General features: G+C 41.1%; 1 protein-coding gene across 2 annotated transcripts in view; it reads left to right on the top strand.

Annotated features, from left to right (window-relative positions):
• nrxn2b (neurexin 2b) overlaps positions 1-26,553 on the top strand; it is a 639,543-nt gene that overhangs the window by 512,412 nt on the left and 100,578 nt on the right. For both annotated transcript variants that reach the window (XM_030722576.1, XM_030722577.1), the window contains one exon: positions 18,177-18,358. In XM_030722576.1, the coding sequence (XP_030578436.1) occupies positions 18,177-18,358 (182 nt within the window). The remainder of the gene's footprint in view (positions 1-18,176; positions 18,359-26,553) is intronic.

The following is a 26,553-nucleotide window of genomic DNA, read 5'->3' as shown; positions in this document are numbered from 1 at the left end:
TTAGGTCTTGCCCTCAAGTTATTTCATGTACTTCTGAACCCACTCTGAGCCCGTATGCAGCCTCAGATCTTTAACAGAAGAGAGAACTCCAATTTGGGTCTAGATTACGTGCCTGAGGACTTCATTGTATTTTTTTATTGTCTATGTGTAAGCTTAGTATTTCAGACTTGCGCATAGATGCTGCGACCACTCAACCTTTCCCTGTCAGAATAAAACGCTGGACTTGTCTTGACTTGGCTGAGGTTAGAAGTCCTGTTCCCCTCTGCCACTTTGCCTCTCCCTCCGTCCTGCTTTTCTTTTTCTATCTCATGCCTCGTCTATCCTGTCCCTTCCTTCTAATTCTCCCTCACATCTCATCCTTCCCCTTCTTACACTAACTTTTTCCTGCCCACCATTCTGTGCTAGTGTTGTGGGAGGCAAAATACAGAGTGGATTTTTTTAAGTCTCACTGAGGGTGTCTCATTAGAAACAGCAAGGCCTTTTCCACATACATACCTGCCAGATGAGTCTGCTGGCAGTGTGTGATCTGTGTCGACTTCTGCTGAAAGATGGAAAGAAAAATGAGGCCAGAGATTCAGGGAGGCGAGGAAGGAGACAACAAAGACAGGATAGAAGCAGCATTTGAAGGTCAGGGGATAGAAGTAAGAGGCAGGGGTAAAGGTGCACGTTAACAGTTGTCCATCCCATTCTCATCATCTCAACTTCCTTTTCACACTGTTTTTTACCATCTTTCTCTCTAACAATGTCAACCTCTATCCCTTCCTTCTGCTTTTGCCTGCTGCTAGCAACAGCTGTGAGAGGAAATGGAGAGCAAAATGTCATGTTATTGCTCCATCTGCACCCACAGTACATCCCTAAGTCAGGGCTGACACCAGCTATCTTCTCTATGACTTGGGTGAGAGTTGGTGCTCTTACTTTATCTCTGCTGTTGGGTCACCTAGACCTTACAATATACATTACTCACTGCACTGTAAAAAAAAAAACACATCTGTGTGATTTAACAGAATTTATTCTATAAAATTCTTTTGCAGAATTTTACAGAAAAGTATCATCATTTCACAAATATGTCATGTTTATTTTAAAGATAAAAGTGTTAAATTTTAGTTTATTGTGCAAATACATTTCTGAAATCTGATGCATCGAGTGCATAATGACACAAAAAAAAGTCTGTAATTTTAAATGGATTTGATCATTAAATATGTTATGTTGTGTCATCATGGAAGTTTGGGGAAAAATGTGTTATTCTCTTCCATGGCTTTGTGCTGGGGCAGCAGCCTAAACATAGAAGCCCGGTCCTCTCTCCCCAGCTACCTCCTCCAGCGCATCTGGGGAATACCGAGGCATTCCCAGGCCAGCCGAGAGATATATTCTTTCCAGCGTGCCCTGGGTCTGCCCCGGGGCCTCCTCCCGGTAGCACCTCACTCAGGAGGCATCCTGGTCAGAGTCCCAAACCACCTCAGCTGGCTCCTTTCGAGGAGCAGCGGTTCTACTTTGAACCCCTGTGACCCGAACTGAACTCCTCACCCTGTCTCTAATGGAGAGGCCAGCCAGCCATCCATAGGAGGAAGCTCAGTTCCGCCACTTGTATCTGTGATCTTGTTCTTTCACTGTACCGACTTTTCTGTAAGAAAACTCATTGTCTCAATAGTCGCTAAAGGGGTCAAAGCGAGGTCCGGAGGTGGCAGTCCCACTCAGCGCTGAATTGAGCTCCAGGCAATGCCAAAACGCACAAAGGGATGCAGTACGAGCGTTGCATGTACACAAAACATGGTTTTCAGGTTTCCAGGCTATCTCCAGAAGTCTTCAAAAGTCACCGGAAAAACTGCAAAATTTGTTGCTAGTCGTTTTTTGGGGGAAAAAGACACGAAGGGGGTCTGAAAAGTCGGTAAATCTAGTCCTGAGCTGCAGGCGCTGCACCAGTCCATCACAGCGGACTACATTTCGACCCTCAACTATGGTCACAAGCTTTGGGTAGTGACCGAAAGAACAAGATCACGCCTCCTAGGCACCTCTTGGTTGAGGTGTCCCACCAGGAGGAGGCCCTGCAACCTGGCCCAAGATAAGCAGATGGATGGATGGAGTATCTACGAGGCCCAGTAAACTGTCAAGACAGCTTAAAGCATGATCTTTTCTAGGCTCAGAAGCTAAGCAGGGTCGGGCATGCATCGTACAAGATGGGAGACCAAAAGGGGATAACAGGTACAGTTTGGCCTGACTGGATCTCAAGGGGTAGATCACATCACCTGCTGGTCCGAAAGTTGGTAGCTTGAGCCCTGCCAGCACGAGTTGGCAGTAGTTAATTTAGTTTTTTATTTTATTTAACTTTTTTCTTTTTCCTTTTCCTAATTGGAATTTTCCGGTGCCGGAATATTTCCATGATTTCATGACACAGGAAATGTCAGCTTTTTTCAAGGTTTTTTTTTTTTTTTTGTGCCTCAGCATCCGGAATAATTTGTGATATGATAAGATTTTTTTTTTTTCAAACCCTTCATTAAATTCCAAATGAAATGCTAGACATCAAAGCATACCCTCAATGGAGAAAAAAAGGGGTTATACTTCTAATTTCCAATTCAGTTCAATTCAGTTTTATTTATATATTGCCAAATCACAACAAACAGTCACCTCAAGGCTGGTTCCAGCTATGGCTAATATCATGAACCTGTGAACACCGCAGCTTTCATGTTTTTTTTTCTAGGTAAGCAATCTTTCAGTGACTGCAAGGACAGTGTGAAGGCTTTGCAAGAGTTCAACCACACAAGAAGAAAGTGCAAGATTTAACATTTTCATAGATCTAGAAAAGAAGCTTGGCAATAGAGCCTTTAGTTCAGTGAAACCAAAATAAATTTTTTTGGATCAGATGGTCTCCAGCATGTTTGAAGCGGACCTGGCCAGGACTACCACAGTGACTACATATTGTGATCGTGAAATCTGGAGGTGTGGGTGTAATATTATGGGGCTGCTTTTATGTATAGAATTGTGACTCAGGTTTGGGTTTTTTTCTGTTTCTTTGTCCAGTGCAGCAATCAATTGAGAGTTTTTAAAAGAAGAAAAACATGGCCAAATATGCCCTCTGCCTTGAAATCAATAAAACACCTTTAGAATGTTTTAAAGTAGAAGATAGAGGAATAAAATCCCTGGAGCAAAGAGTAGTTTTAAAAAAAGCATAGTGAGATCACTATCATCTGTACTCAGGATGAATCTATCTTAAAAACGTAGGAGTAATTCATGTGAATATGGGCTTTTTATGCTGTTGGTTCTGAAAACCAAAGTATAGGCCCTGTTTTTTGTAACTTGCTGATCTTGTAGAAATAATGTCTACTTAATGATGTTGAACCCTCTCAAGAATTCCTTCAACTAGAGTGTGTTTAAAAGTTCGCGCAGGGTTAGAGGGGTGAATGAGACCATTGATGTTCACTCTTGTTACTTTGGATTTCTATCATGCTCTCGCTTCACCCTCTTTGCGTAATCTCTGACAATGGGATTCATTTCTTTTCTGTTTCCTCGGGAAATTCATCAAGAGGTTTTGAAGAATACAAAAGCGCTATCGTTAGTGCTTTTGTTTTGGTTCTGTTATCGTGGCTTCATTTTCTTGGGGTATTTTGTACCTGGTGGGAGAAAGAATTGTATAGTGAGACGCTGAGAATTTAATTATTCAATAGCTATGGCAGTGCTTGGTCAACACTTATTTCATTGTGATCAGTAGATCCACAAAAACAAGCATTCCTTTTGTGACATGTTTTTGAGCCTAATTGTCCTCATTCTTCTTATGCTTTAGCTAAAAACTAATGAAATTGAATTTAACTGCCTGCTTGTGTACTTAGGTTTCCTGAACATTTTAACAGTAAATACACTGTCAGAGTTTTGTAAAAGCAGGACACAATGTTACAACAAATCTTGTATATGCTGTACACTTTCGTGATATGAAAGCCAGTGGGGTGCCAGTTAGCTGCATGCACTGAACCTTGTCAGTGTTTCAGTGCGGAAAGAGATGATGATCTCTGCCCCTGTATGCTCATAATGCTGTACAACAAGAAAGCCCATTTGTAAAAACTATTTTAATCTGCTCACTTAGAGTGATGGGTAGGAATGCGGGGAGGTACCACAGGAGTTTCCTGTATACAAACTTAGCTTCAGTTATGTTTTTTTTTTCCAATTATCGTGAAGGCATAGAGCCATAATGTCTGCTCGTTTTTTTTTTAACAGACATTATTTATTGCAAGTCTGGAACACCGATCCCATGTAACAACCTCTGTTACAGTCAGCGCATTGTGCAGTGATGTGTTACTCTGATGAGTCTAAGGACAAGTAGCACTAATTTACAGCTAAGCTATGGATTCATTATCTTGTCACATTCATTTTTTTGCACATCCATTTACCTAGACAAGTGGGTGTCATGTATTTTGGGGTGTTTCCATTTGCGCTCAGACAGTCAAAGCTTATTATATCACTTTGGCCCACTGAGACAGTAAGATGCCACAGCGGGATGCAGAAGTTTTCCTGCATACATCTTGAAGACTCAGGAAGATTGCTGTGATCACTGTAATCACCCGATCTCGTCCACGCTTTAGCAGGGAAGCTCTGCTAATTACAGAGAACATGTTTGCAGTTTGTTTACCAGCGAGACCTGGCTGAAACAATATGTTTCCTTGCCACTGTGATGCCTCTCCAGACTAGTTGATGTGTTGACTCAAATCCAGAGTGAATTGCATTCGTTATTTGTCTAATTTTCTTCATTAGCCACAGTGTACACACTAAATATGAACTCGGGGAAATGAGTTTGGGTTGTTTGAGTTACTGGAGTTATTGTGGTGGCGGAGATGCCATTGGAGTGTGTGGACACTGGAATGGCTGCCTCATTGAATCAAATCACATTTCAGTTAGTGTTTGGGGGCAACTCTGCTGTTATCTGCTTGCACTTGTTAATAAGACGAGATGAAATAAGATTCCCGCTTTATTTGCCTCCAAGCATTCCTTTCAGCCATCTTGGCTTCAATTCATTTCTATAACCTGCCTCCTTTCACTTACAGAGACAGCACGAACACTCCTTTGTTACTTTAAGGCACTTGAACGAGCACGCAATGAGAACAAATGTCTTTATCAGCGTTGAAAAATAATAATTCCTCTTTTATACAATTACACCATTGTGACATTTAAGAAATTTAAGTGGCTTCATAACAGCCCGCCTCACCAGTGCTGCTGTCCTCTGTCCAAAAATTCTCAACACACTCCAAAATAGCCTGGAGCTAAACACTTGTGTCGCGTCCGCACCCCCACCCCATCCCCGCCGTTTCCGTCCCCTCGTGAAAATGCAGTGTCTTTGTGTGCATTGACATTGTTTAGGTTCAAGCAGCCCTCCGGGCTTCAAGCAGAGGAAGTTGCATGAGAGTAAAGCAGTTTGAAGGTTAGACTGCCCTAAGCATAATAGGAAAAGTCAACAAAATCAGGGAGAGTACATAGGGAGGTGAATTTGTGTAATTCGGCTAAAGTAATAAGTGACAAGTAATAAGTGATAAGTGACTGCCAACTTTTTTGGTTTGTACCTCTTAATTTTTTGATTTTTGCTCAAAAGTCGATCTGATCATTAACAAGTGAAACATTACTGTCACTTCCACGGTTCTGCTGGTTTAAAGTACAAAATCACACTTACATAGGTTTGGGGGATGATCATGATCATAGTAAAGGGATCCCAGAAGAAAAGGGAACATAAACGTCAGTGTTAATTGTTGAAGGCTATCCTGAGCGCCTGCACCCTCTCCTCTGTGCACTTTGTGGGACCAGCCTGTCGCACTGTTTCCCTTTTTCTCACAACAAGCAGCAGTCATTCTAAGTGGCTTCTAGACAACCTTCTATGAGTGTTGCTGAAATGATTGATGATCCTCTCTGCTTGATAAAAGAAGCAATATTTGTTTTTTTCTGTCTTCTCCTTTTTCTGCTATTCCTTGTATATTTTATTTCCTTTTGTGGAATTTTTTTTTTATTATCAAATCAAGGTTGTTTGGGTAAACAAGGATAAAGCACTCTGAGAGGAACTTTTACAAAAAATGTTAGGTATATAAATAAACTTGCCTTGATATTATGATATGCAGGAAAACCCTGTTTACTTTTGCCTTGCTTAATGTTCATGTTTATGCATAATTTTCTGTCCAGGAAAATGAATACACATATTTGTAACCACCTTTAATTGCGTTTAGAAACAACCCAGATTAAACCACACAGGGATAAGTGTCAGTGACTTAAGCAGATCATTATTAAAAGCAACAGATTGTCCAGTTGGCTCCTCAGCTAACATGAGACACAGGCGAAGATAAGCATGACTCCTCCACCAGTAACCCCACTGTTTGTTCTCCATCGTGTTACAGTCTGTTTGTTTGTGCATATCAGTGTCTGTAAATTCTCATTTCCCCCTCATTCAGGGCCTCATTTGCTGCTTGCACATCGGCTGCTAAAGAGTCTCTCAGTACCAGCCAGCAAATGTTATGTAACAACCACAGCCTGCTGTGTTTGCCTGCCAATCTGCAGAGAAAAAACAGGCATGGGAGACAAAGGGAGGGTTAAAGATGAAGAAAGGGAATACGAAGACAAGAGGCAGACAGCGAGAGAAGGTGTTAGTGAGGAACCTCTGGCTAAATGTTGTGGTTCCAGACACGGTGGACCAAATCTCCTTTGCTGTCGCCCTTTCTCTCCTGTGTTTGTTTTCTTCTCATCACATTATTAGCGTAGCTTGATTTGTCTTCCACTGAAGGACTCTCGGCATACAACAGTCATTCATTTAGCATCTCCCATTCCTCGCCTTGCTCATCCATCTTTTTGGTCCCCACCCTACCCCATATTCATATGTGAAATATGTGACAGGCACACTCAGGCAGCCGTCCCTGTCCAAGCGTCCCCCCAGGCCTGAGAAATGAGGGAGAGATGAAAAGAATACAATCAACGCTCTTTGCTTTATACAGGCACTTTAACACGGCATCAGAGAATAAAAAACCCAGTGACATTTCAGTAACTGGTATGTGGATATTTTTTTTTTTTTGCAGTCACATCTGCAGGGTATAACCCATTGTTTGCATTTAGCTTTTGGCTCTTCAGTTCAATAACCACCCAAACAGTATGTTGCAGTCTCACGAGTCTCATGAGATCACAGGAAAGCTAGACCTCCTTCAGTCTTTAAAGGTACAGGCTTATGTTTGTTCAATTTCCCTGTTGGAGCTAATCTTTATGAATGTAAGCTCATGATAGATTAGTGACTAGATAATGGCCATTCTATTTAGAAAATGGACATGCAACATTGGATCCCACCCAGGTGGCTTTCATGTGTCAACAACACTCAAAGCTTCACAAGATCCCAAAATCTTATGTGGACTGACCTGTTCCAGCTCATCGCATGTGCCCACATTCAACACGTATGCATGCAATATCTATTGCATGCACCTCACACATCGGGTAGACGGTGTTTTTCTTTCATCTCCTCTCTTCATCCGCCTCCTCCTTTGATGTGAGATACCCCGGAGCCTGAGGAATACAGTCTTGGGGAATAAAACAGAGTGGATCTGTGCTTTCGCAATAGGAAGAGGCTTCCCATTGTTCCCTTTTCATCTTTTGCGCTTTCTCAGCCTCCTTTCGTTGCTTTCAGTCACTCACTCCATCACGTCGTCCGCTCTCCACCATCTACCTTTCCGAGATGAAGGTCATTATCCCATTAGATGTGCATATTTCAAACACTCCTCCACTTCTAGCACCACAATAACAAGTTATCCAAACCCTGCAATGCTCTCAGCTCATTTCATTAAAGAACCATTTGGAATGGTTCTCCCACCTTTGGTCAAGTGTTCTGCAGGGTCCATTTCATGGTGGGCTGTGAGCTGCTAAAGCGGAGGATGATGTTGGCTTGGCCAAACTGATGGTGCAAGGTGCTGACACGCTCACTCTGATTCTGATAAGTGGTATTTCTGAGAGGCCATTATGCCCATGTAACAAGCTGGAGAGGTGAAGTCAGTGAAGGCTACTTTTACCCAGTGGTCAGCAGTAGCAGAATAGAGATGCTCTGCTAGTGTAATAGTATTTTTTGCAAGTTTTCCATTTAATTGGTCGTTGTGCAGTGGAATACAGTGTGGAATCGTGGTCATTGTAAAGCAAAAAGTAAGATGCAACATTTTGCATTTCACTATTTCATGTCCCTAATTTATGGTATTCTATAGACTTATCAATATAGACTTATCAATTCAGTCCTGCATAAGGATTAGCCAAAAAACTGATAGTTAGTTGTTTTCATTAGTTTATTAGTAGAGTCTCTTATCTGACCGGTTTCTGTGGGAAAAAAAAGTATTTTCCTTTGTTTCGTTTTTCCCCAAACCACTTTTGTATCCATTTCATTTGTCCCCCTTCGCCCTGTGAGCACAGTTCATGCATAAACTTTTCCACTTGTGTAATTTTACAATTTGAGCCACCATTTCATAAGGTCACCACTTCAGGGATGAAATGGCTAACACCAGCTTTAGCCTGTGTTTGTTTATGTACTGTGAAGGCCACTCCAGCGTAATTAGGATGATGTTAACACTAATTGGGCCCGTGGCTATTAAACATTATCAAGAAGTGCACACACTTGCTTGCACATTTGTACCCCCTTGACACACACACACATGCAAATAAAGCCACGTAAATAAACACGCACACACACACACACACACACACACACACACACACACACACACACACACACCTTTATTCCCATATACCTAGCAGCAAAAGAACAGGATGACCTTTTCAGAACATTATTGCTTAATGACTGTATGGGAGATGAAGATCGTTCTGTTCAGGTCTGTTCTGTTTTTTCCAGCAACACATGTCAGTGTTCAGCGGTGCAGAGTATGTCTATCTCTTCAGAGCTTCCTGTTATATTCCATTTCTCTCATCATTTTCACCAAGCACTAGCCATAGCTTTTTCTTTTTTTTCCTTCTTCCACCTTCTGTTAACTGTTATATTTCAGCATAGATACAAGCCAAACTCTCGCTACCATGATTTTTCATCTGTTTCCACCATATTTTCCCAAGTTGGCATTTGGTGGTGGCGGTGGACTGGGGGTGGGGTCAGCATGATGAATAATTAAACAACGGAGTCCCAGGGCAGAACCTCATGCTAAAATATTCACACATTCCTGTCTGCTGCTGCAGTTTGATTGGCATGATTGTTATTAGAAGAGTTAATGTGAAAAGCCGGTGCTGTTACAGCTGCTCTGAATGTGTTTGTGTGCTCTTGTACGTCCGCACGCATGCTTATGCACCTTGACTCTCTGAGTCTGGGTGTGGGAGCATGCAGATATGTTATAGCATGCAGCATGCAGTCGGTTTACAATAAATTTTCCTGTTTGCTAGTAAACCTCGCCACCGATTAGTCTAAACAAAACGTATGATTCAAGTTCCATTTAACTGTAATTTAGTCTTTAACTTGGAGTGCATGTCTGTTAGATGTGTTAGGTCTTAAAAATGAATGCTACATCTTTTTGACTTAACTGGAGCCTCATAAACTCTTCCTCAGATGTGCTGGCACATTTCAACTGCGCTGTCATAGGTCCGGTTTCAAGTGAGCAACAGAAACAAAGCTTAAACTTAGTCAGTATTGCGATGCTGACTCGGAGCAGACAAAACAACAGGAATGCTGTTTTTTGGATATTTTTACTTTCCTCCTCTGCACATCTTCTTAGCCACATTGATTCAAACACCCCACTCACATAATATCACAGTAATTTACACTAATGACTCAGTGGTCTTGTCTTGTCATGAGCAAAATATACTTCTCAAGTTATTATTTTTTTCAAATCCTCTTCACAGTTCTTCAGATGTGTCAGAATTTTTTTTTTTAAAAATCTAGATGATTTATTTCTTTCTTCCTGTGCTAAGTTCCTATCTATACTTAGTAAAAAGGATGGAATAGAAAAATCGCTCAGCTTTTCCATCGCTATATGAAAATGATTTACAAACCATGGGTGCATTTAACAAAAATAAAAAATAGCTGCTGTCTCTTTTAGCAGCTCTTTTGGTCATCACTGTCTCAGCATCACCAGACTATTGAGCAAGCTATCAGACAGAGGAGGGTATTTTAGGATGATCAATAAGCTTTCTAGATGGCACATATTCAGGGTAGATGTACTGTCCTGCCGAGCAACCTTTCTAAAGACTACTCTGTTCTTATCAGTGTAAAACAGCATAAACTTTAAAAGCTCCCATTTCATGTTCTGCTAATACCTAACCCCCCACAGCCTTTCCTACTACTCCCACTGGAGCCCTTCATTTAAAGATTGTGGAAAAACACAAGGGTAGTGACTTAGTAGCTGTGGAGTGATATTTGTACAAAAATCGCTCTCTGATAGTAGCATCCCCTCCGGGGACATAACAAGCACTTTTGAAATGTTTCAGAAAAGCTTTGCAAGCACATCATTGGTGTCAAAAGCATAATAGAAGAAACATTTGAATCCTCCCGAATTGTGAAACGTTACAGCTGCATATCGGGCCCCCACTGGCAGAATTAGGGAGGGGAATAATCATCAGAAATCTCAAGATGACAGAAGAGAATTCTGAACAGTTTGTGGGAGGATTCATAGAGATATGAAATATTGACATAGCACACAAATGAAATCACAATTTAAAGAAAATACTCCAGTGTCCGTGGCATTTGTACTTCTGCGATTTTAAATCAAACTGAGTGAACTGAAACACAGAAGCTGCTCATTTTCAATTATCTGCCCCCTATGCTTTGATCTCGAAGCTAAACAGGATAAAATTGTGATTTTTTTTTTTTTTTTTTTTACAAAGTACTTTGAAGCAGGTAACAATCTGAGACTGAAATTAGTTCCATTTTGTCACTAGCCTATAATTTAGAAAGACAGAGCAACACTGTTATTCACTTGTCAGAGCTATCATCTGAGGAAAGAGCACCCATCCACAAGTTCACACCCTGACATTAAGATCTGGACAGAGCTGAAAAGTTGTAGGTAAATTAAGAAAGATACAAACAGTGCATTGCACATGCCAGTATTTCATATAGACAGCTGAAAGGACAAAATATAGGGTTGAGGTTTTGGAGCAGAAGTTTATTAAATAATGGAAGATCAGTAGGAGAGGGGCCAAACACTGACCCAACACTCTGTTTACTCATGTTCAATGTGTCATTGTGGTACTTAGAGCTTAATCATGAATGTAATCAGGTGCATTCAGTGTGGGAAGGTGAGACTGTTCTTATTCCCAAAGCAACAATACGATAATGCACTCCGTTTTTTATGGCAACAGTAAGATTGGTTTTACTTCTGGATCACCCCATTTTTTTGGTGCTTAACCCTAAACAAATGTCAAACACAAAGTTCCCAAACAGAGCATGAACCACCAGCTCCTGGCTGTCAAACTCGTGATTTATGACAAGGCAGCTGCATTATGGCAGTATTTGCAATTACACCACATTGTGAAAATGATGGCAGACTGTGATGTTCTTATGGCTGCTGTAGTGACTCCTGCTGGTAGAAGCTTCTACTTGCCTTCTTGCCTAGATTTTTTTTTTTTTTCTCCTGTATCTGGAATGCCCGTCATTGCATCATTGACACCGAATAGCCCATTAAAACAAATCTTGTTGATTAAATTAAGGCATTTGAATCACTGACACGGTCACTTCATCTTTTTTACAGATGTTTCAAAATATCTGTGGTCAGTCTAGTTATTTTCCAGGTGTAAGGTCATTCCAGTTCTCCAGACCCAGCTGCAGAGGAAACAGTTTCCAGGCAGTAAAGGCAGATGGCAGTAAAAAATTAAAACATATAATTCTGAAAAAACTTGATTTGTATCAGCTGTGACAGAAGCTTGTCATTTATCTAATTTGTTACATTAAGTGAATTTGAAATAGTATGAGACACACAGCAGATACTTTTGCAATACAATAATTGCATAGTCTAATTAGTATTAGTATTTTGGGGTCATTTCTTATTAACAGAATAAATTTCATAAATTTCTATATCTGGAGAAAAAAAAATAAAAGCTTAGTTCATCGTATTTTTCCTTGGCTGGACGTTGGAAGTTTTGTCTTTCATAACCAAGAATCATCTCATGTAACTGGAAGGTCTCTCTCATCCCATTAAAGCAATCCTAAAGAAAACAGAGAGAGAAGAGTAATATTATCCAACTGCAGCACTGGGATGAGTTACCATTTCCATTCTGGAAGCAGACAATCTTTAGGATGCCATTTATACATTTTCCAATACTGTATACTGCCATAGTGAAATAGCCTCAGGCCAATGTTGACAAGACTGTTAGACTAAAAAAGGGGAGTGTTTGCAACCAAGGGTACTGATGCATGTGTCTGCACAAGTGATTTAACCTTTTGTAGAGCAAGTGACTATTTTTGGTAATTTCCACACACTTTATATATGACACCCATCGAGCACCTCAGTGAGGTTAAAAAGCATGAAGAGATGACCTAATGTGACATAAAGTCATAATGTGTATGTTGTGATGTTCTAAAAAGTGATGTTGTAATGAAAATACATCTTCTTTTCACCATCTGTGTTTTACTTGTACAGACAAATGCGGTAACTTCACTGACCCTGATTTTCTACACAAAAATGAGACATTTTGAAAAACGTCACAATAGTCCAATAACACTCTAAAGTTGAAATTTTGACTTTCAAAGTATTTCAGTGAGTGCTCTATTAAGGGTTAAAGAGATGGAACGATCCTAAGATGTCAGCTCTTTGGCAAGTTCTTGTGAGGCTGCGTGCGAATGTAACTCTGCAACTTCAAAGATCAACAGCTGTGTGAAAACTTTTGGAGAATGTCTCATCTCAGCCCCCTTTTCTCTTTCCCGCTCTGCGCAGCTCTTTGTACATGAATGTCTCAGAAATATATGTTGTGTCTAAAAACAAAAAAAAAAAAAAATACTGAAGCAAAGGTTTCAGTCTCCTCATTTAAAAGGAATCAATAGCGATGTTTCTCTCCTTAACTGCTTCAAAGAAGTTGATGCAACAGTGTATGAAGGTTGGAGGAAGCAACTCTGTTGCCGAGTTTTTGTTGGAGAGCCTGACTGGGAGGTTAAAATAAGGACTGAGTATAACTTTCCATGAGTATGCAGGACTGGTGTGCCTTTTTGCTTATTGCCTCTCAAGAACTGACTTCACCACCTCCATTAGTCCTTTTATCTTTGTGGATTTTTCATTTTATCACCGTCTGTCTCACTGTTTTCACACTGTGAGCTCCGTGAGCCTTTGCAACTGGCACTGGGCACGGCAACATTGACCACAGGCTGTCTGATTTCTCCAGTATGACCTGTTTATCCCCACGTTAGACGGCAGTGGCATGGAATCCACTACTCCAAATCAATTGCACCTCTCACAGAGAGAGAGAGAGAGAGAAAGAGAAAGTATCCAAAATGATAAACTCAGTCCTAAATACATTCTCCCCTCGCCTCAATTTAGAAAAGAAAAGCAAGAAAAAACAGAGGGGGACAAAAAAAAAAAATCTAAATCAATAGGTTTTTCATTACAGCTTTGATTCATGACTCTTTTCTGATTATTTTTCGACTGGATGCGTGGACAAAGGAAAATTGTATTTTGGTGAATCATTCTTAAAACTGAATTACCAGCCAGCCCACATGAATGGAAATAATAATCAACGGGTATCCCGTGATGATCTGATTTATTTTCTGCTGGTAGAGCCGTAGGTAGGATTGATTGGCTAGATTGATGGCACAGAGCTAAGTAGACAAAAGTAATAAATATTTAGCCTCTTTTTTCAGTGTTTGTATGTGTGGCAAAGAAGGTGCAGGTGAGAGGATTACCAGACTAGATCGTGGCGAACTAAAAGGTCAGAAGAGTCCATACCCAGCCACGCCTTTGTTTGCTGACAACTTTTGAGGTAGTCCTAGTTTATCTTCAACAGTCCATCCAGCCAGTATAAAGTGGGTGGTACTGAGCTCTTAAAAGAATATAACAAAAACAAGTCATATGGGTATTTCCTGAAACACACAAGCGCCCAACATTTTCCTTAAAATGCCCTGAAATGCTATAGCATCATTCTGTTTCTGTCTTTGCTTCTAAGAGAGCTTATCTTTAACACGCTTTAAAGATACTCTACTCTTGCATATAGCTTCTAATTAAAAGGCAATTTTAGGGATTCTTTTTTTATGTTGCAACACAATAACTAGAAATTCTCAATTCTTTACTGCTGCATTACATTTCATACATTACTACTGGCTATTTTGCAAAGGAGGCGTAAACTTTAGATAAATTCCAATCAAAAGTGTGATGTGTTCACACACACTGGAAAAGGTCCAGTCGGTGAGTCATTTGTTTTCCTTTTTATATATCTGTGGCAAAGATCATCTGTGCATAGAGAATCTAAAGGTGTATAGTTGTTCCCTTGTTATAAGGAGATATTTTAAAGAATAGCAGGGAACAACGCCCCCCTCTAGACCCCTTTTCGTAATTAATAAACACCTTTTCTCTCCCTTTTTTTTGCTCACCTTAGTGTGTGTGTTGCACTGCAGTATTCAGTGGGTTTTACCTCTTCCACAGCAGCAGGTGTTTGCTGGTAGAAACAGTGACACATGGATGCGCCCTGTCAGACTACTCATTAGAGACTCTGCACCTCCTTTGTCTCCTCATTTAGAGGGGAGAAAAGTGCACATACACACAAACACATGCACCAATGTATACAAGTCCACAAAGGAGCAGGTGGCTACCATCAGCTGGACAAATCAAAGCAGGCAAAGTCAACACCAGCTCATTAGATGAATTTAAGAACAAGAAAGAAGTGGAAAGCATTTCCAAGCACGACTTGAGCATAGACGTTCTAATTTGCTTTGTTTTATATTTGTTTACTTATTTTTATCTCTGAAACTTAGCACTTTGTGGCTTGTTTCGTGACATTCATGCCAGCAAAGTGAATGTGTTATTGATAAAAGGCAAAGTAAAGTCGGACAATTTTAAGTGCGACAGTGCTCTCCCGGGAAGACAAAGCATGTGGTAGATGTTATGCGTCAGAGGGGTGTTAATTGATGAGAGTTAAAAGATATGCAGCGATGATGCATGCTGCAAGTTTAATTCATGATACAAGCCAGGGAAGACTAAAACAGGTCGAGAATTGATGCCACACCAGTTCTGAATTTGGCCACATGCACCCTAAAACTAAGAATACACCAATCATACAATTACACAAGGGCTTGCTTCTGGCTGTTTGATACTTGATCAACTTGTCTAAATGATATCATGTCACTGTGTACACAGCAACACATCTCAAAAAAGCTGTGACAGGGGCAACAAAAAGCCTGGAAAAATAAGTGGTACTTAAAAAGAAACAGCTACAGGAACATTTTGCAACTAATTAGGTTAATTGGCAACATGATCAGGTATAAAAAAAAAAAAAGAAAAACTTTACATAGTTTTTCAGAAGTAAAGATGGGCAAACTGTGTCTGCATATTGTGGAATGGTTTCTGAATAATGTTCCCAACATAAAATATGAAGACTTTGAATGACTTATTGGTCAGTGACACTCTTGTAGCAGTCTCTTATTATATTAATTTAAAAAAAAGGTGCTGTCTGAATGGAAGCATATGTCGCTCCAGGACCCACCAGTATTGTTCAGGGACCGCAGATGTGCACGTTAACAATGCCATGCGCACTAATACAACCTTATACCATCAGAGAAGCTTGTTTTTGAACTGAGTGCCAGTAACGAGGCAGATGGTTCCTGTCTCTGTTTTAGACCTAAGGCTGCTGCATCCAAGATATCCAGAAAAAACTTAAAATACTAGTTTGTCAGACTTGAAGGCAGCAGTCCATCTTAAATGAACCTGGGCCTGGAGAGAGCTTTTTTTTTTTTTTTTTGCTGTGCGGTAACTTGCATTTGCAGCAATGAACTGTGTTTACTTCGTCCTTATGTCTGAAAGACTCAGACTGTCTGAGATGCTCCTTTTACACCCAATTATTTTACTTAATTAATTTTCAAGCACAAGTTTTCCACTCTTTTGTTCGCCCACCCCAAATGTTTTTTAAACATTTTATTTGTACTATATTTAAAATGAGTAATGTAATTTTCAAAAACTCTTAGTTTCAGCATCTGATTATTTTGTATTTGCAAAGGTTTATATTTCAGACAGCGTCCCAAACTTTTGGCAGACAGTGTTGTGAAGGCTCACATATGTTTTCACAGGCTGAGCAGCAATTTCTCAGACTGGAAAATTAAATATGACATACAAAATTAGTGGAGGGGGTGATGAACTCTTTCTCGCCCATAAGCCCAATCGCCTGCATTAATGTACAACAACTTCCATTACCAGCAACCATTTTCCTCTTTTTCCCCCGCACATGGCTTCAGTCTCATCTATCACAACATGGCTCTCCTCCCTTTCTGTTTGTCGGCCATTTTAGAAATCTTTTCTCCTCTTTCTCCACAGCTGCCTCTTGCCCAGTTTCCGAGAAACTACGGTGCTGCACAAATAAACACAGGAGATAAATAAAAATTAAACTGCCAACTTCTTCTCTTCACCATCCACAATTTGCACTTTTCCCATCTTCTGTGTTCCATGCCTCCATACCCTGTCTTTCTTCATCCTCTTTTTTTTTTTCCTCCTCCTCCTGCGGCACAAAACTTCTTTATAGCCCTCCTTGCCGTGCTGCGATAATTAGTCAGCGCTAAAATAATACAGCCTCAAGAAAACAACAAGAGCTGAGCAGAGGGCTTAGCTCTGCTGGGAAGGATGGAGGGAGGGAGGGATGATTAGAGCCAGAAAGGGAGAGAAAGCGAGAGCACAGGAGGAGAGTTGTGTGTGTCAGCCGATTTCAAATGGCTACCAGTAGATTGTTAGATAATGAAAGTGTCAGGTAGACGAGTGAATGTGTGTGTATGTGTGTACATTAAAGAAGACTGCGTACTTTATCAGGGTTTTTCCTTGTGCACAGCCAGTTGTTGGCGCTGCGGTCATCATAGCCTCGCCTCATTTATGTATGTCAGTGCGTGCAGGTAGCGTGCACTTCTGTGACCATGTGTGATTGTGCATATGTGACTCTACAGTCCTACAGTGAATAGATTAGCTGTGTTGTAGATTAGTTATGTGACTATCAAAATCATAGAAATTCACTGATTTGTGGTGGTATCACAAGTCAACAGGATGGTTGGTGCGTAATGATGTGCATTAATCGCTTGTTTGATTGTGTAATTTTGTTGCTACAACTAAATGCTTCGCATAGCAACATATGCATGCATTAGTATGTAGACAGATCTCATGTGCGTATGTATATTTATGATCCAAGGAGGACAGACAGCCCACGGGGTTGAGAGCAGTTCACTGTGGTTTCATTACTCTATGCTAATCACAGCCAGCGCCCGTCATTTCTCATTTACCACCAGGCTTACTGGATCCAATCCAAGTCCTAACCACTCTGTTACAGTTCAAACATGAAATCGCTCCATGTATGGGCTGGGTACCTTTTTTTTTTTTTTTTTTTAGGCTTAGCTTAAAATACTGTTGAGGCAAAGTTCGTTTGACAGGGAGATCTGAGGAATTTCTTTTGTTGATGCTGAGAGATGGTAGTTATACTGACAGCATAGCAAGCACAAAGTTTGTCAGTTCGCCCTAGTTTGAATGAAATGCAACTGTGGGCAACTGAGTACAAATGAAGCTGGCCAAATTACCATTTCAAAGGAGCGTGACGTCCTGCACATACTAGTGTTCACGCTAAAACCGACTTCACAGCCAAGATGTATACTGACAGTAACATATTTTTGCTGCGCTTTCTCTCACAGGCATACTTATTCTACTGACTTTCAAACCTCTTTCTGCTCAAATGTTATTCAGTTTAAAAGTTTTTGCTTGTATGTCATTAAAAAAAGAATATTCAAGTTTAACCTGCAGGAAGCAATAAAAGAATATGCAACACACGCGAATACAATAATTCTAGCTGAAATGTTATTGCACCATATAATAACAAATAACAGAAGAAAACATAATTTTGTTGTCAGGAAGTTGGCCTTCTTTTTCTGGTTTTCGAAATCAAATCTTTCCCCAGTTTTATTTTATGCGGTGGAAAATATTCTGCCTTTGTGTTTGAGAGTTCACCTGGCATTCGGATTTCTTTCTTATCCCGATGTTAAAGCTCTATGCCATAATTCCCTTTTCTCCCTGTTTTTTTTTTTTTTTTTTTTGCAGCTGGGACAACATACATCTTCGGGCGAGGCGGAGCCCTCATCACATATACCTGGCCACCCAATGACCGGCCGAGCACACGGGCAGACCGGCTGGCAGTGGGCTTCAGCACGCAGCTGAAGGAGGCTGTTCTGGTCAGGGTGGAGAGTGCCAGGGGACTGGGAGATTACCTGGAGCTGCACATAGTAAGATACTGTACTTGGGTATTTGATGGGGGATTAAATTGTTATGGGAATTGGAAAGTACGTGTAGGTACCGACAGCCAGATGAATCAAAAGTCCAAAAGGAATTGGGAATTACCCAGGCAGGGAAGGTGAAACGACAAAAACAGAGGGTACAGGGGCAGGTAAATTTTTAGGTCAGTTCCCAGGTCTCATTATCATGCCTCGAGCAGTAGTAATGGTCCAACCTTTAAAAAAGAGAGTAATCTTTTAAGGTTGAATGTCTGCTTGTAAAACTCGACAATGGACTGCTCCCACTGTTGCAGAATTTCCTTTAAATGGCATTTAGATTTACACTATGAACTAACATTTCTTTTTATCCCCAGTCAAACTAGTTATTACCCTCATGTCTGCTTTTATTGCTTTCATATGTTAGTCTTAAAGGTCATTTAAACCCACCTCCATTGATAACCTGAAATTAAGGGACAGCAGCCATTTAAAAAAAAATGCTTTTACACAGGCTCTAATTGTCTCATTGACCCCTGTGCTTCCTCTGCCCAACATCACATTCAAGGCTCATAGTCAATTTGATGGTGGAGTTTCCGTTAATTACCAAGGAGAGCCACAGCTGATAACGCTGATCCACTCATCACGTTGCTGAAGTCATGCGGTTAAAAGAGCGGAGTGTAGTTAAGGCCACAGCGCCAGTGTTTTATGGTACCAGTACTAGTGATATTGCAGTGTCCTACAGTTTCTTTACACTCACTTAAAATACGCAGTGATAAGACACTATCACTGTTATCTACACTTAGCCATCTACAAAAGTGTGTGTGTGTGTGTGTGTGTGTGTGTGTGTGTGTGTGTGTGTGTGTGTGTGTGTGTGTGTGTGTGTGTGTGTGTGTGGGTGTGTGTGTGTGTGTGTGTGTGTGTGTGATCAAACCATGCCAACATTTCAGTGACCCCAATTTGTTGTGCCTGAAAGCGACAGGAACATAGTTGACCCCGGGTCACTTCTCATCCAGTGCTCCGTAAACTGAGAGTGACAGAGGGAGGGATGACTGGGAAAGAGAGGGAGTGATAGGTGAAAGAGTGGAGTGGCAAAGCTGGTGGATGAGCTAAGTAAGTCTGGGCCAATTTAAATGCTCTTAAAATCAGTGATAAATATAGATAATAGCTGTAATGATGAAAGATGGCAGTTGCAAATGCAATGTACCCAACAAATAATGCTCAGGTTGAAGTGGGAATGTGGCAGAGTTTAACTGCAGCAACTCCAGCATTTAAAGGGATGGTTCCTACATATTGCAGTAAAAATTTCTGCTGCGTTTAAAAAAAGCTATTTAACAAAAGGATATTTGGAGATAGTTGCACATGACTACCTGCAATAATAATAACAGTAGAACACCATATAACAGCGAGAGCTGATAGCTGGATGAAAAGGGCCACCTTCCAAACACAAATGCATTTTCTCTTTCACTTCTGGAGTATTTTGTCATACAAAATACACCACATTCCTACCCAGGTTTGGGGGATTTCTGCAAAAATATTGAAAGCATATTGTGTTTTCTTGTATTGCTTGCAGCATTTAAAATTTCACACCAAAATAACATCAATATCCCTTTCTAGAAACACTTCTTTTCACTCATTTCACATATTTCACAGACTATGAAGTCTTTTTCCTGGAAGTGCTTCATACGGACCAAAAAAAGTGTGGTCTCTGGATTATTGTGCTGAATTTTTAAATTAAATTTCCAAAGATGAGAGCAGGAAAATTCCATTGCCTCCATTTTATTGGGTATTGCAAGAAATCTCTGAAAATAACTCAACGTCTAGGGAAATGAAGTCATCTGCATGGCTATGAACATCTAGAGTTTGGCAGGTTGACGGGATAATCTTTTTTTCTTTTCTTTCTTTTCTTTGTGTAAATTTGTTGAACTGATCCTTTCATTTGGATTTGCCATTCTGTAGAGTTTTCAGTGAACTATGGTGCATTTGTTGTTATTCTAACCTAAAGGAATAGCACCTCACTTTCTGTCTCAGCCCATCCTCCATGATCCCTCATCAGTCATTCTTTTGCTTGCTCTTCCCTCAAGTGCATATTCCCTATCTAACTTCTGTGTCTTTCATTTACTCCTTCATTCCCTCATGTCTGGCCCGTTTCATTCGCTCGTTCTCTCCCTTTCTCACACACACACACACACACACACACACTAGTGCCTCCAACACGCCAGCCCAGCTCCTCTGCTCCCATTGCAATTACATTTCATTTGCTGCCGTTCCTCCCGAGTCACTCCCATAAATGACTCTGCTCAGCCCTTGGTGGGTGTTTTGGTCCTGTTAATTATGCCTGCCTCTCTTTGAGGGGAGAAGTACAGGTAAATTAGACCTGAGAACCCATGAGCCGTGGCCCCATATCATCCCACCTGATGGGGGGGCCTCTTGGACCCAATCAAGCTACAAAATAGCTCCACGTCAAACAGTGATCGTGGGTTTGAGGTCTAATACCTGGGGCCTTATTTGTTAGCTTTAGCTTTTGGTTCACAAAAGAGCTCTTCACTTTTCACTCCGGGGTGGCTTGTTCCCTAGCCTCTGATGGGATTTCTAAGGGTCCTAATTCTGACATATTTTGAAAGCTGGCATGCACAGCCTTGTTTGGTTGTTGACATTTTCTGGATTTCTGAATTATGAGAGCTTAAATCCACCATTATTCACAAAACTGTTCATTTTAATGTTAACTGAATGATTTCCTAAAACTTGTGTTATTACATCAGCGCCCCACATAATGGAATCGCTACCATTCCCTGTCCTTAGAGGATATGACACAGCCCTGATTGATGCTGTCTTTTGCCAGCTGACTAGAACTACTAACAGTAGTGTCAGGATGTGATAGAGCATTATTCCTTATCTTGCACAGACCACCCGTCTCTTTATATACCTTGCCTTTCTTACTAGGCCACCTTCTCTTTCATGCCACTGCCTTCTTCCATGTCTGTCTGTTTATGTGACAGAAGGCGGGACATCACTCACTGCTTTCTGACACGCTGCCATCGAGCCTCAGGCTAGGAGATGTAAAGTTGAGGGTGTGAGATAAGTTGCTTAAGCAGAATGTGCTGACCACAGTTATTTTAAAAAGGACATGCCATATCCTCATACGACCTTGTGTCTTGCACCTCCCTAATTATTTACTGTAGGTGTGTCTGAAAGTGCTGAAAACTTTCTAGCTGACATTTTGAAAGTTCTAGATGAAAAAGCTTTGAAATAGATTACCTGGAAAATGCCATAGGAGTGAATCATCGCTGAGCACGCCAAACATGACTGGGCTTATTGCTGTTGCAGTGCAGTATTGCTTATATGTCTGTGAAGATTCTCTGTCACCTAGGTCAGAGAATATTAAGTAGTGGTAAACAAAAGCATCTGGATTTGCTTAGTCCTGGAGAAAATTTACCGCTCATCTGTCAGACTTCATCAGTTCTACTGACTGGTGAGAAGTTCCTCTCTGTTTAATCACCCAGAGAAGTTAAATATCACCCCCCCAAGAGACAGTAAAACTAATTAAGCCTCTTGGATGAATGGTGAAACATTTTCAAGAATACTGAGTAATTCCAGTCGCCTTTCACTCACTGCGCTCAGATGTCTCTGACAGCTGTATCAGCAACTGTTTCTGTGATATGAAATCGCTGCTGTGGGTATGATATGTCACATCGGTGTAGGCATCTTCCCTGTTGCATGTTGTCTTCTTTTCATTCCAAACAAAATGCTTTTGAGCAAAACGCTTTCCTGACTTTTCAGAATTATAATAGCAAAGTGCACTTACTTTGCTATTTTTGTAAACTTTCAAACCTTCAGGCCTCTTAGCATATGGACGGTGCTCAAAGGGTCATCATATGACCCAAGAAGCGAGGGTACAGCATTCTCAAGGGGCATTTCTGATAAAGCCAGTTCAAAATGTGAAGCTGTCAAATAGCTGATGCGCGCTATCAAGTGGTAAAGAAGTATTTAAGAGGCTTTACATAAGTAAAAGAACAGTTAAAAATATAACATTAAAAGTAAAAGCCTTGTACTGAGTGTGAGATAAATAAATATAAAGGTATATTTTGGAAACTACTACCCAACTATTTTATTACTTTGTTGTTACTATCCAGTTTCTTCCACTTATCATACGGTCTTTGGGGGGCTGGAGTCTATCCCAGCTGCCATAGGGCAAGAGGTGGGGTGCGCCCGAAACAGGTTGTCATTTGGTTGCAGGGTGAATGCAGAGAGACAGACAATCATTCACACTCACATTCACACCTGCAACCAATTTTGAATCAGCAGTTAACCTAACATGCATGTCTCTGGACTGTGGGAGGAAACTGGAATACCTGGAACCCCCCCCCCCCCCCCCCCCCCCCCCACCCTCACAGAAAGCCCCCAGAAATCAGGGCCTTCTTGAAGCGATGGTGCTGACCATCCCATTATTATTGCTAATGCAATAATAAGCAACATCACCTTTACAACTTTTAGTCAAGATTGTCTTTTTTTTACAGGACTTACAAAAGCACAAAACAGACATAAAACAATGCAATATAATACAGTAGCACAAGTAGTGACACAGATGGGATGGAATAAACATGAAATGAAAGAGAAATGTGACATTCTGACTTTTTACTTCATAAAAAATAAACAGACTGATCAGCAGTCTGCCAGTAGAATAGAAGAGGGAAATTAAGATGTATTAGCAGTATAAGAGTGATTAAACTTTTCTTAAACAATGCTTTCTGCTGTCTCTCCATTTGAAGTAGATTAAAAAACACAGCAGTTAATGTATCTTCATCCATCTGTCATGCAGTATTCGGCTCACCAATTGTGTAACTGCACACTTAGGTTGTGTTAGTCACGGTCCAGCCAAGTAAGAGGCCCCTGAGGTGGCTGCACCCTCTGCCCTGATGGTTGCTCTGCTTTACTGTATGAGTTACACACACAGATCGTTTTTTTTGCTCCACCACTGAGTCCTGGCTCGCTACTTTAACTTCTTAGTCAAAGTAGATGGAGTTCTTTGAACACCACCATCGCCACCAAATTGCTTTGGTGAGGTAACGGCACCTGAGAAAGTTCCCCAAGCTGAAGTCAGTAAATATTTAGAATATTCAACAACGAGGTAAAGAAATTCTCCACGCTGAGGCAAATGAAAATGTTGAAGCAAAATAAATAGAATAGGAAAGAGGAGGTATTTGGTTTTTCAAAATATTGAAAATCCTTCTTAGTTTCATCAGCCACAACACGAACTAAATGAGATCAGAGACCACTTTCATTTCTTAAGTGAGAATTTTTCGATTTAGTAGACAGATTGTCTCCGTGATGTCTTTCACAGGATGTCAGCGCTACAGAAGTAAAAAATGGTCATTTAAGAGTGCAGGACATCATTTTTACCAATCTTTATGACATTTCTACCATCAGGGCCTGGGGTGTTAGATTTGGGGAATGAAGGGTGCTGACAGATACAGAAGCGTGCTGATAGCTAAATCTCCCATCTGCGGCTGCTGGAAAAGGTAGATGTCCTTCCAAGACCTTGGAAAACCAGTCACAAAAAAAAAAAACAGGTTTAAAGCCTAAGTGTTTCTTTTTGAGACCTTTCAGACAATCACCAGTTCACAATAAGGACGTCACCTCCATCTCTGTATATATTCATATGGTCTTGTGCAGATGATCTTTTAGAATTGCTTGCTTACGTTAATCTCATTTAATTGACTTTATTTGTGTGGATGGTTCAGTGCAGCTTAAAATATCTCCCAGTGGTTTTCATTTTAACAGTTGCAATAAAATGTAAGTACTTCCAGAGCAGGTTTTCAACCAGGTGATACTGTTTTTCGGTCTGCACTCCACTCAGTTTGACTGTTGCAAGGATACACGCCCCTCCTGTCATAGCTTTGCCAGACTTAGCAGAGTGTGAAAGCTGCAGCTGTGTGCCAGTGTGTGCCATATCTCGGCGCAAACAAAAGCAAAATGTTCTATTGTTTTGTTCTGATTTGATAGTTTCACTCTGAGGTTGTCCACTTTTTTCTGCAGACAAACAAACACTGAAACTTTTTAGCTAGCCGAGACTGCCTTTTCTTTTCCTACCTTCATGCTCCATTGTCCCTGCTACCTGGCTCAGGTGATAGCACAGCGGGCAGCTTTCCAAATCTTTGTGGTAAACACACACACACACACACAAAGGGTAAACTAAGATTAAGAGGCTGTATGTTTTGCTTTGCGGGCTATAATATGGAGGAAAGTGGGAGTGCAAAGGGGCTCAAAACTTAACTATCTTCAGCTTTGTGACTCATCAGAAAGTAATAAGAATTAGTATGCATGTTCAGAAGTTATAGTCCTTGCTTAAGACTTGTGGAGTCTTTTATGTTTTCACTCAAAGCAATAAAGGAACAAAAACCAGAGCAGCAAATTGGGAGTTATTTGTTATGCACAGAGAGATGAGTCATTAATGCAGAAAGGAGCAAATATCTGAGCCATTCTTTTCACGAGCTGCTCATAAACTTTCTAAATGGCTTGACAGATGGCTGAGTAAAGTTATAGCAGTTTAGGTGCACCTTTCAAACTAGGACTTGCACAGTCTTTTTTTAGTTTTCTTTTTTTTTTTTTTAGAGGTGTCTGTTTGTATTTATTGCTGTTCTCACGTCGGTGTCATTACATTTACAGCTGGCAAGTTGTTGCACTAACTGCTCTGTGGGAAGTGTCTCATCTGCAGTTATGGGCCGGTGCACACCACACAGTGGGCCTCTCCAACTACCTCCATCACTGGCTGTCCAATGCCAGCTCAGAACATTAAATAAGAGCTGCCTCTGATTACCTGTTAGGGAGCCATCCTTCACCACAACTGTCTACTATGAGCAGGGGCAGAGAGGGAGGTATGGGGGGGGGGGGGACAGCAAGAGGAACATGGCTATATTTTCTCCTCTTGACCCCACCCTTACACCTCTCCCAGCATGTGACAAATGCTGATGAGAAAGGAATGGAGCAAGATGGCACACCCCAGTGTTCACGCTTCTGCACACAAGCATCCCTGTGGTCGAAATGTGAAGTGCAGCATCTGACTTTATTAGCTACCTTGTGATCTCTTTTTTCTCCTCTCACTTCTGGCAAAATGGTATTTGGGATATACCACCAGCCGGACTTTTTTTCACTTTTATTTTGACGGGCACAGGTTATCTGTCAAGAGTTTAAGCCAGCAACTGTTTAATTATAGGTTGAAAAAAACCTGATCTGACAGCAGCCTGGGAAAAGATGAGTGGTGAGGAGAACGGGGTGGATGGAGAGCTTTCAGAGTGCAGTGGGGAGCTGAGAGATGCTGGCGTCAGATAAAGGCAGATGGTGATGCAGATAAAACTGTCAGGGAGAGGCAGAAGCTTTTATCCTCTACTCCCCGCCCCCAGTAACACACACAGGGATGCGCATGCACACATATAGCCACACACAGTATGCCTTTTTTTCCTAACTAGCTGTCAGTAGCTCACAGATTCACTCACTGCTCTCAGGTTCAAGCTAGAGTTTTCCACAGATACATTTGCAAGGACACCTTCAGATTCACTTACAACTATGATTAGCCCTAGTGCACAGTTTAATACATGCAGAGTTACAATCTACAAGGGCAGCTCCACACATTTTCCCCCACACATTGAGCTTTTGTTATTTCCTTATTTATAACTCTTACCCCTCCCCCATCCTTCCTTTCTTAAATGGGTGTCACTTCTGCAACCTACTCTCCTTCATCTTGTCAGGGGGAAAAAAGCCAAACATGCAGGGAGGGATGGAGGGATGAAGCGTGGAGAGCAGTTGAGGAAGAAAGGGAGGCATTGCTTGATGAATGCAGCTGCCTTGCAAAGGGGCGCGTGGGCCGCCATCAGTAATGAGATCGGGCCCTGGTGGGTTTGGCAGGGTCTCTCTCCTCAGCCGGCAGGAGTCTGACAGCATATCGATTAATCCTTCCTTTCGCATCACTAATTGATTGTCCTTGCGAGTGGAGGAGAAGCAGGACAGGAGCTCAAGGGGGTCATCAGCAGATTCTAACTTAGATTTCATAATGGGCAGCTAACATTAAATGGGCAAGTGGATTAGTAGCTTCCTAAAATGCCCACTGCCATCCCTTGGGTTGATAGAATTCTTTCAAGTGGAACCATTCATAACTGAAATCCATGCATTTTGACGTTAATACTGGTAGAGGACAGGAAACATGGCTTTAATCACTG

This window comes from Archocentrus centrarchus, assembly GCF_007364275.1.
Source record: "Archocentrus centrarchus isolate MPI-CPG fArcCen1 chromosome 18 unlocalized genomic scaffold, fArcCen1 scaffold_23_ctg1, whole genome shotgun sequence".
NCBI classification, from domain to species: domain Eukaryota; kingdom Metazoa; phylum Chordata; class Actinopteri; order Cichliformes; family Cichlidae; genus Archocentrus; species Archocentrus centrarchus.
Note: the sequence above shows the minus strand (reverse complement) of the source record. Positions and strands in the feature narration are given on the sequence as shown.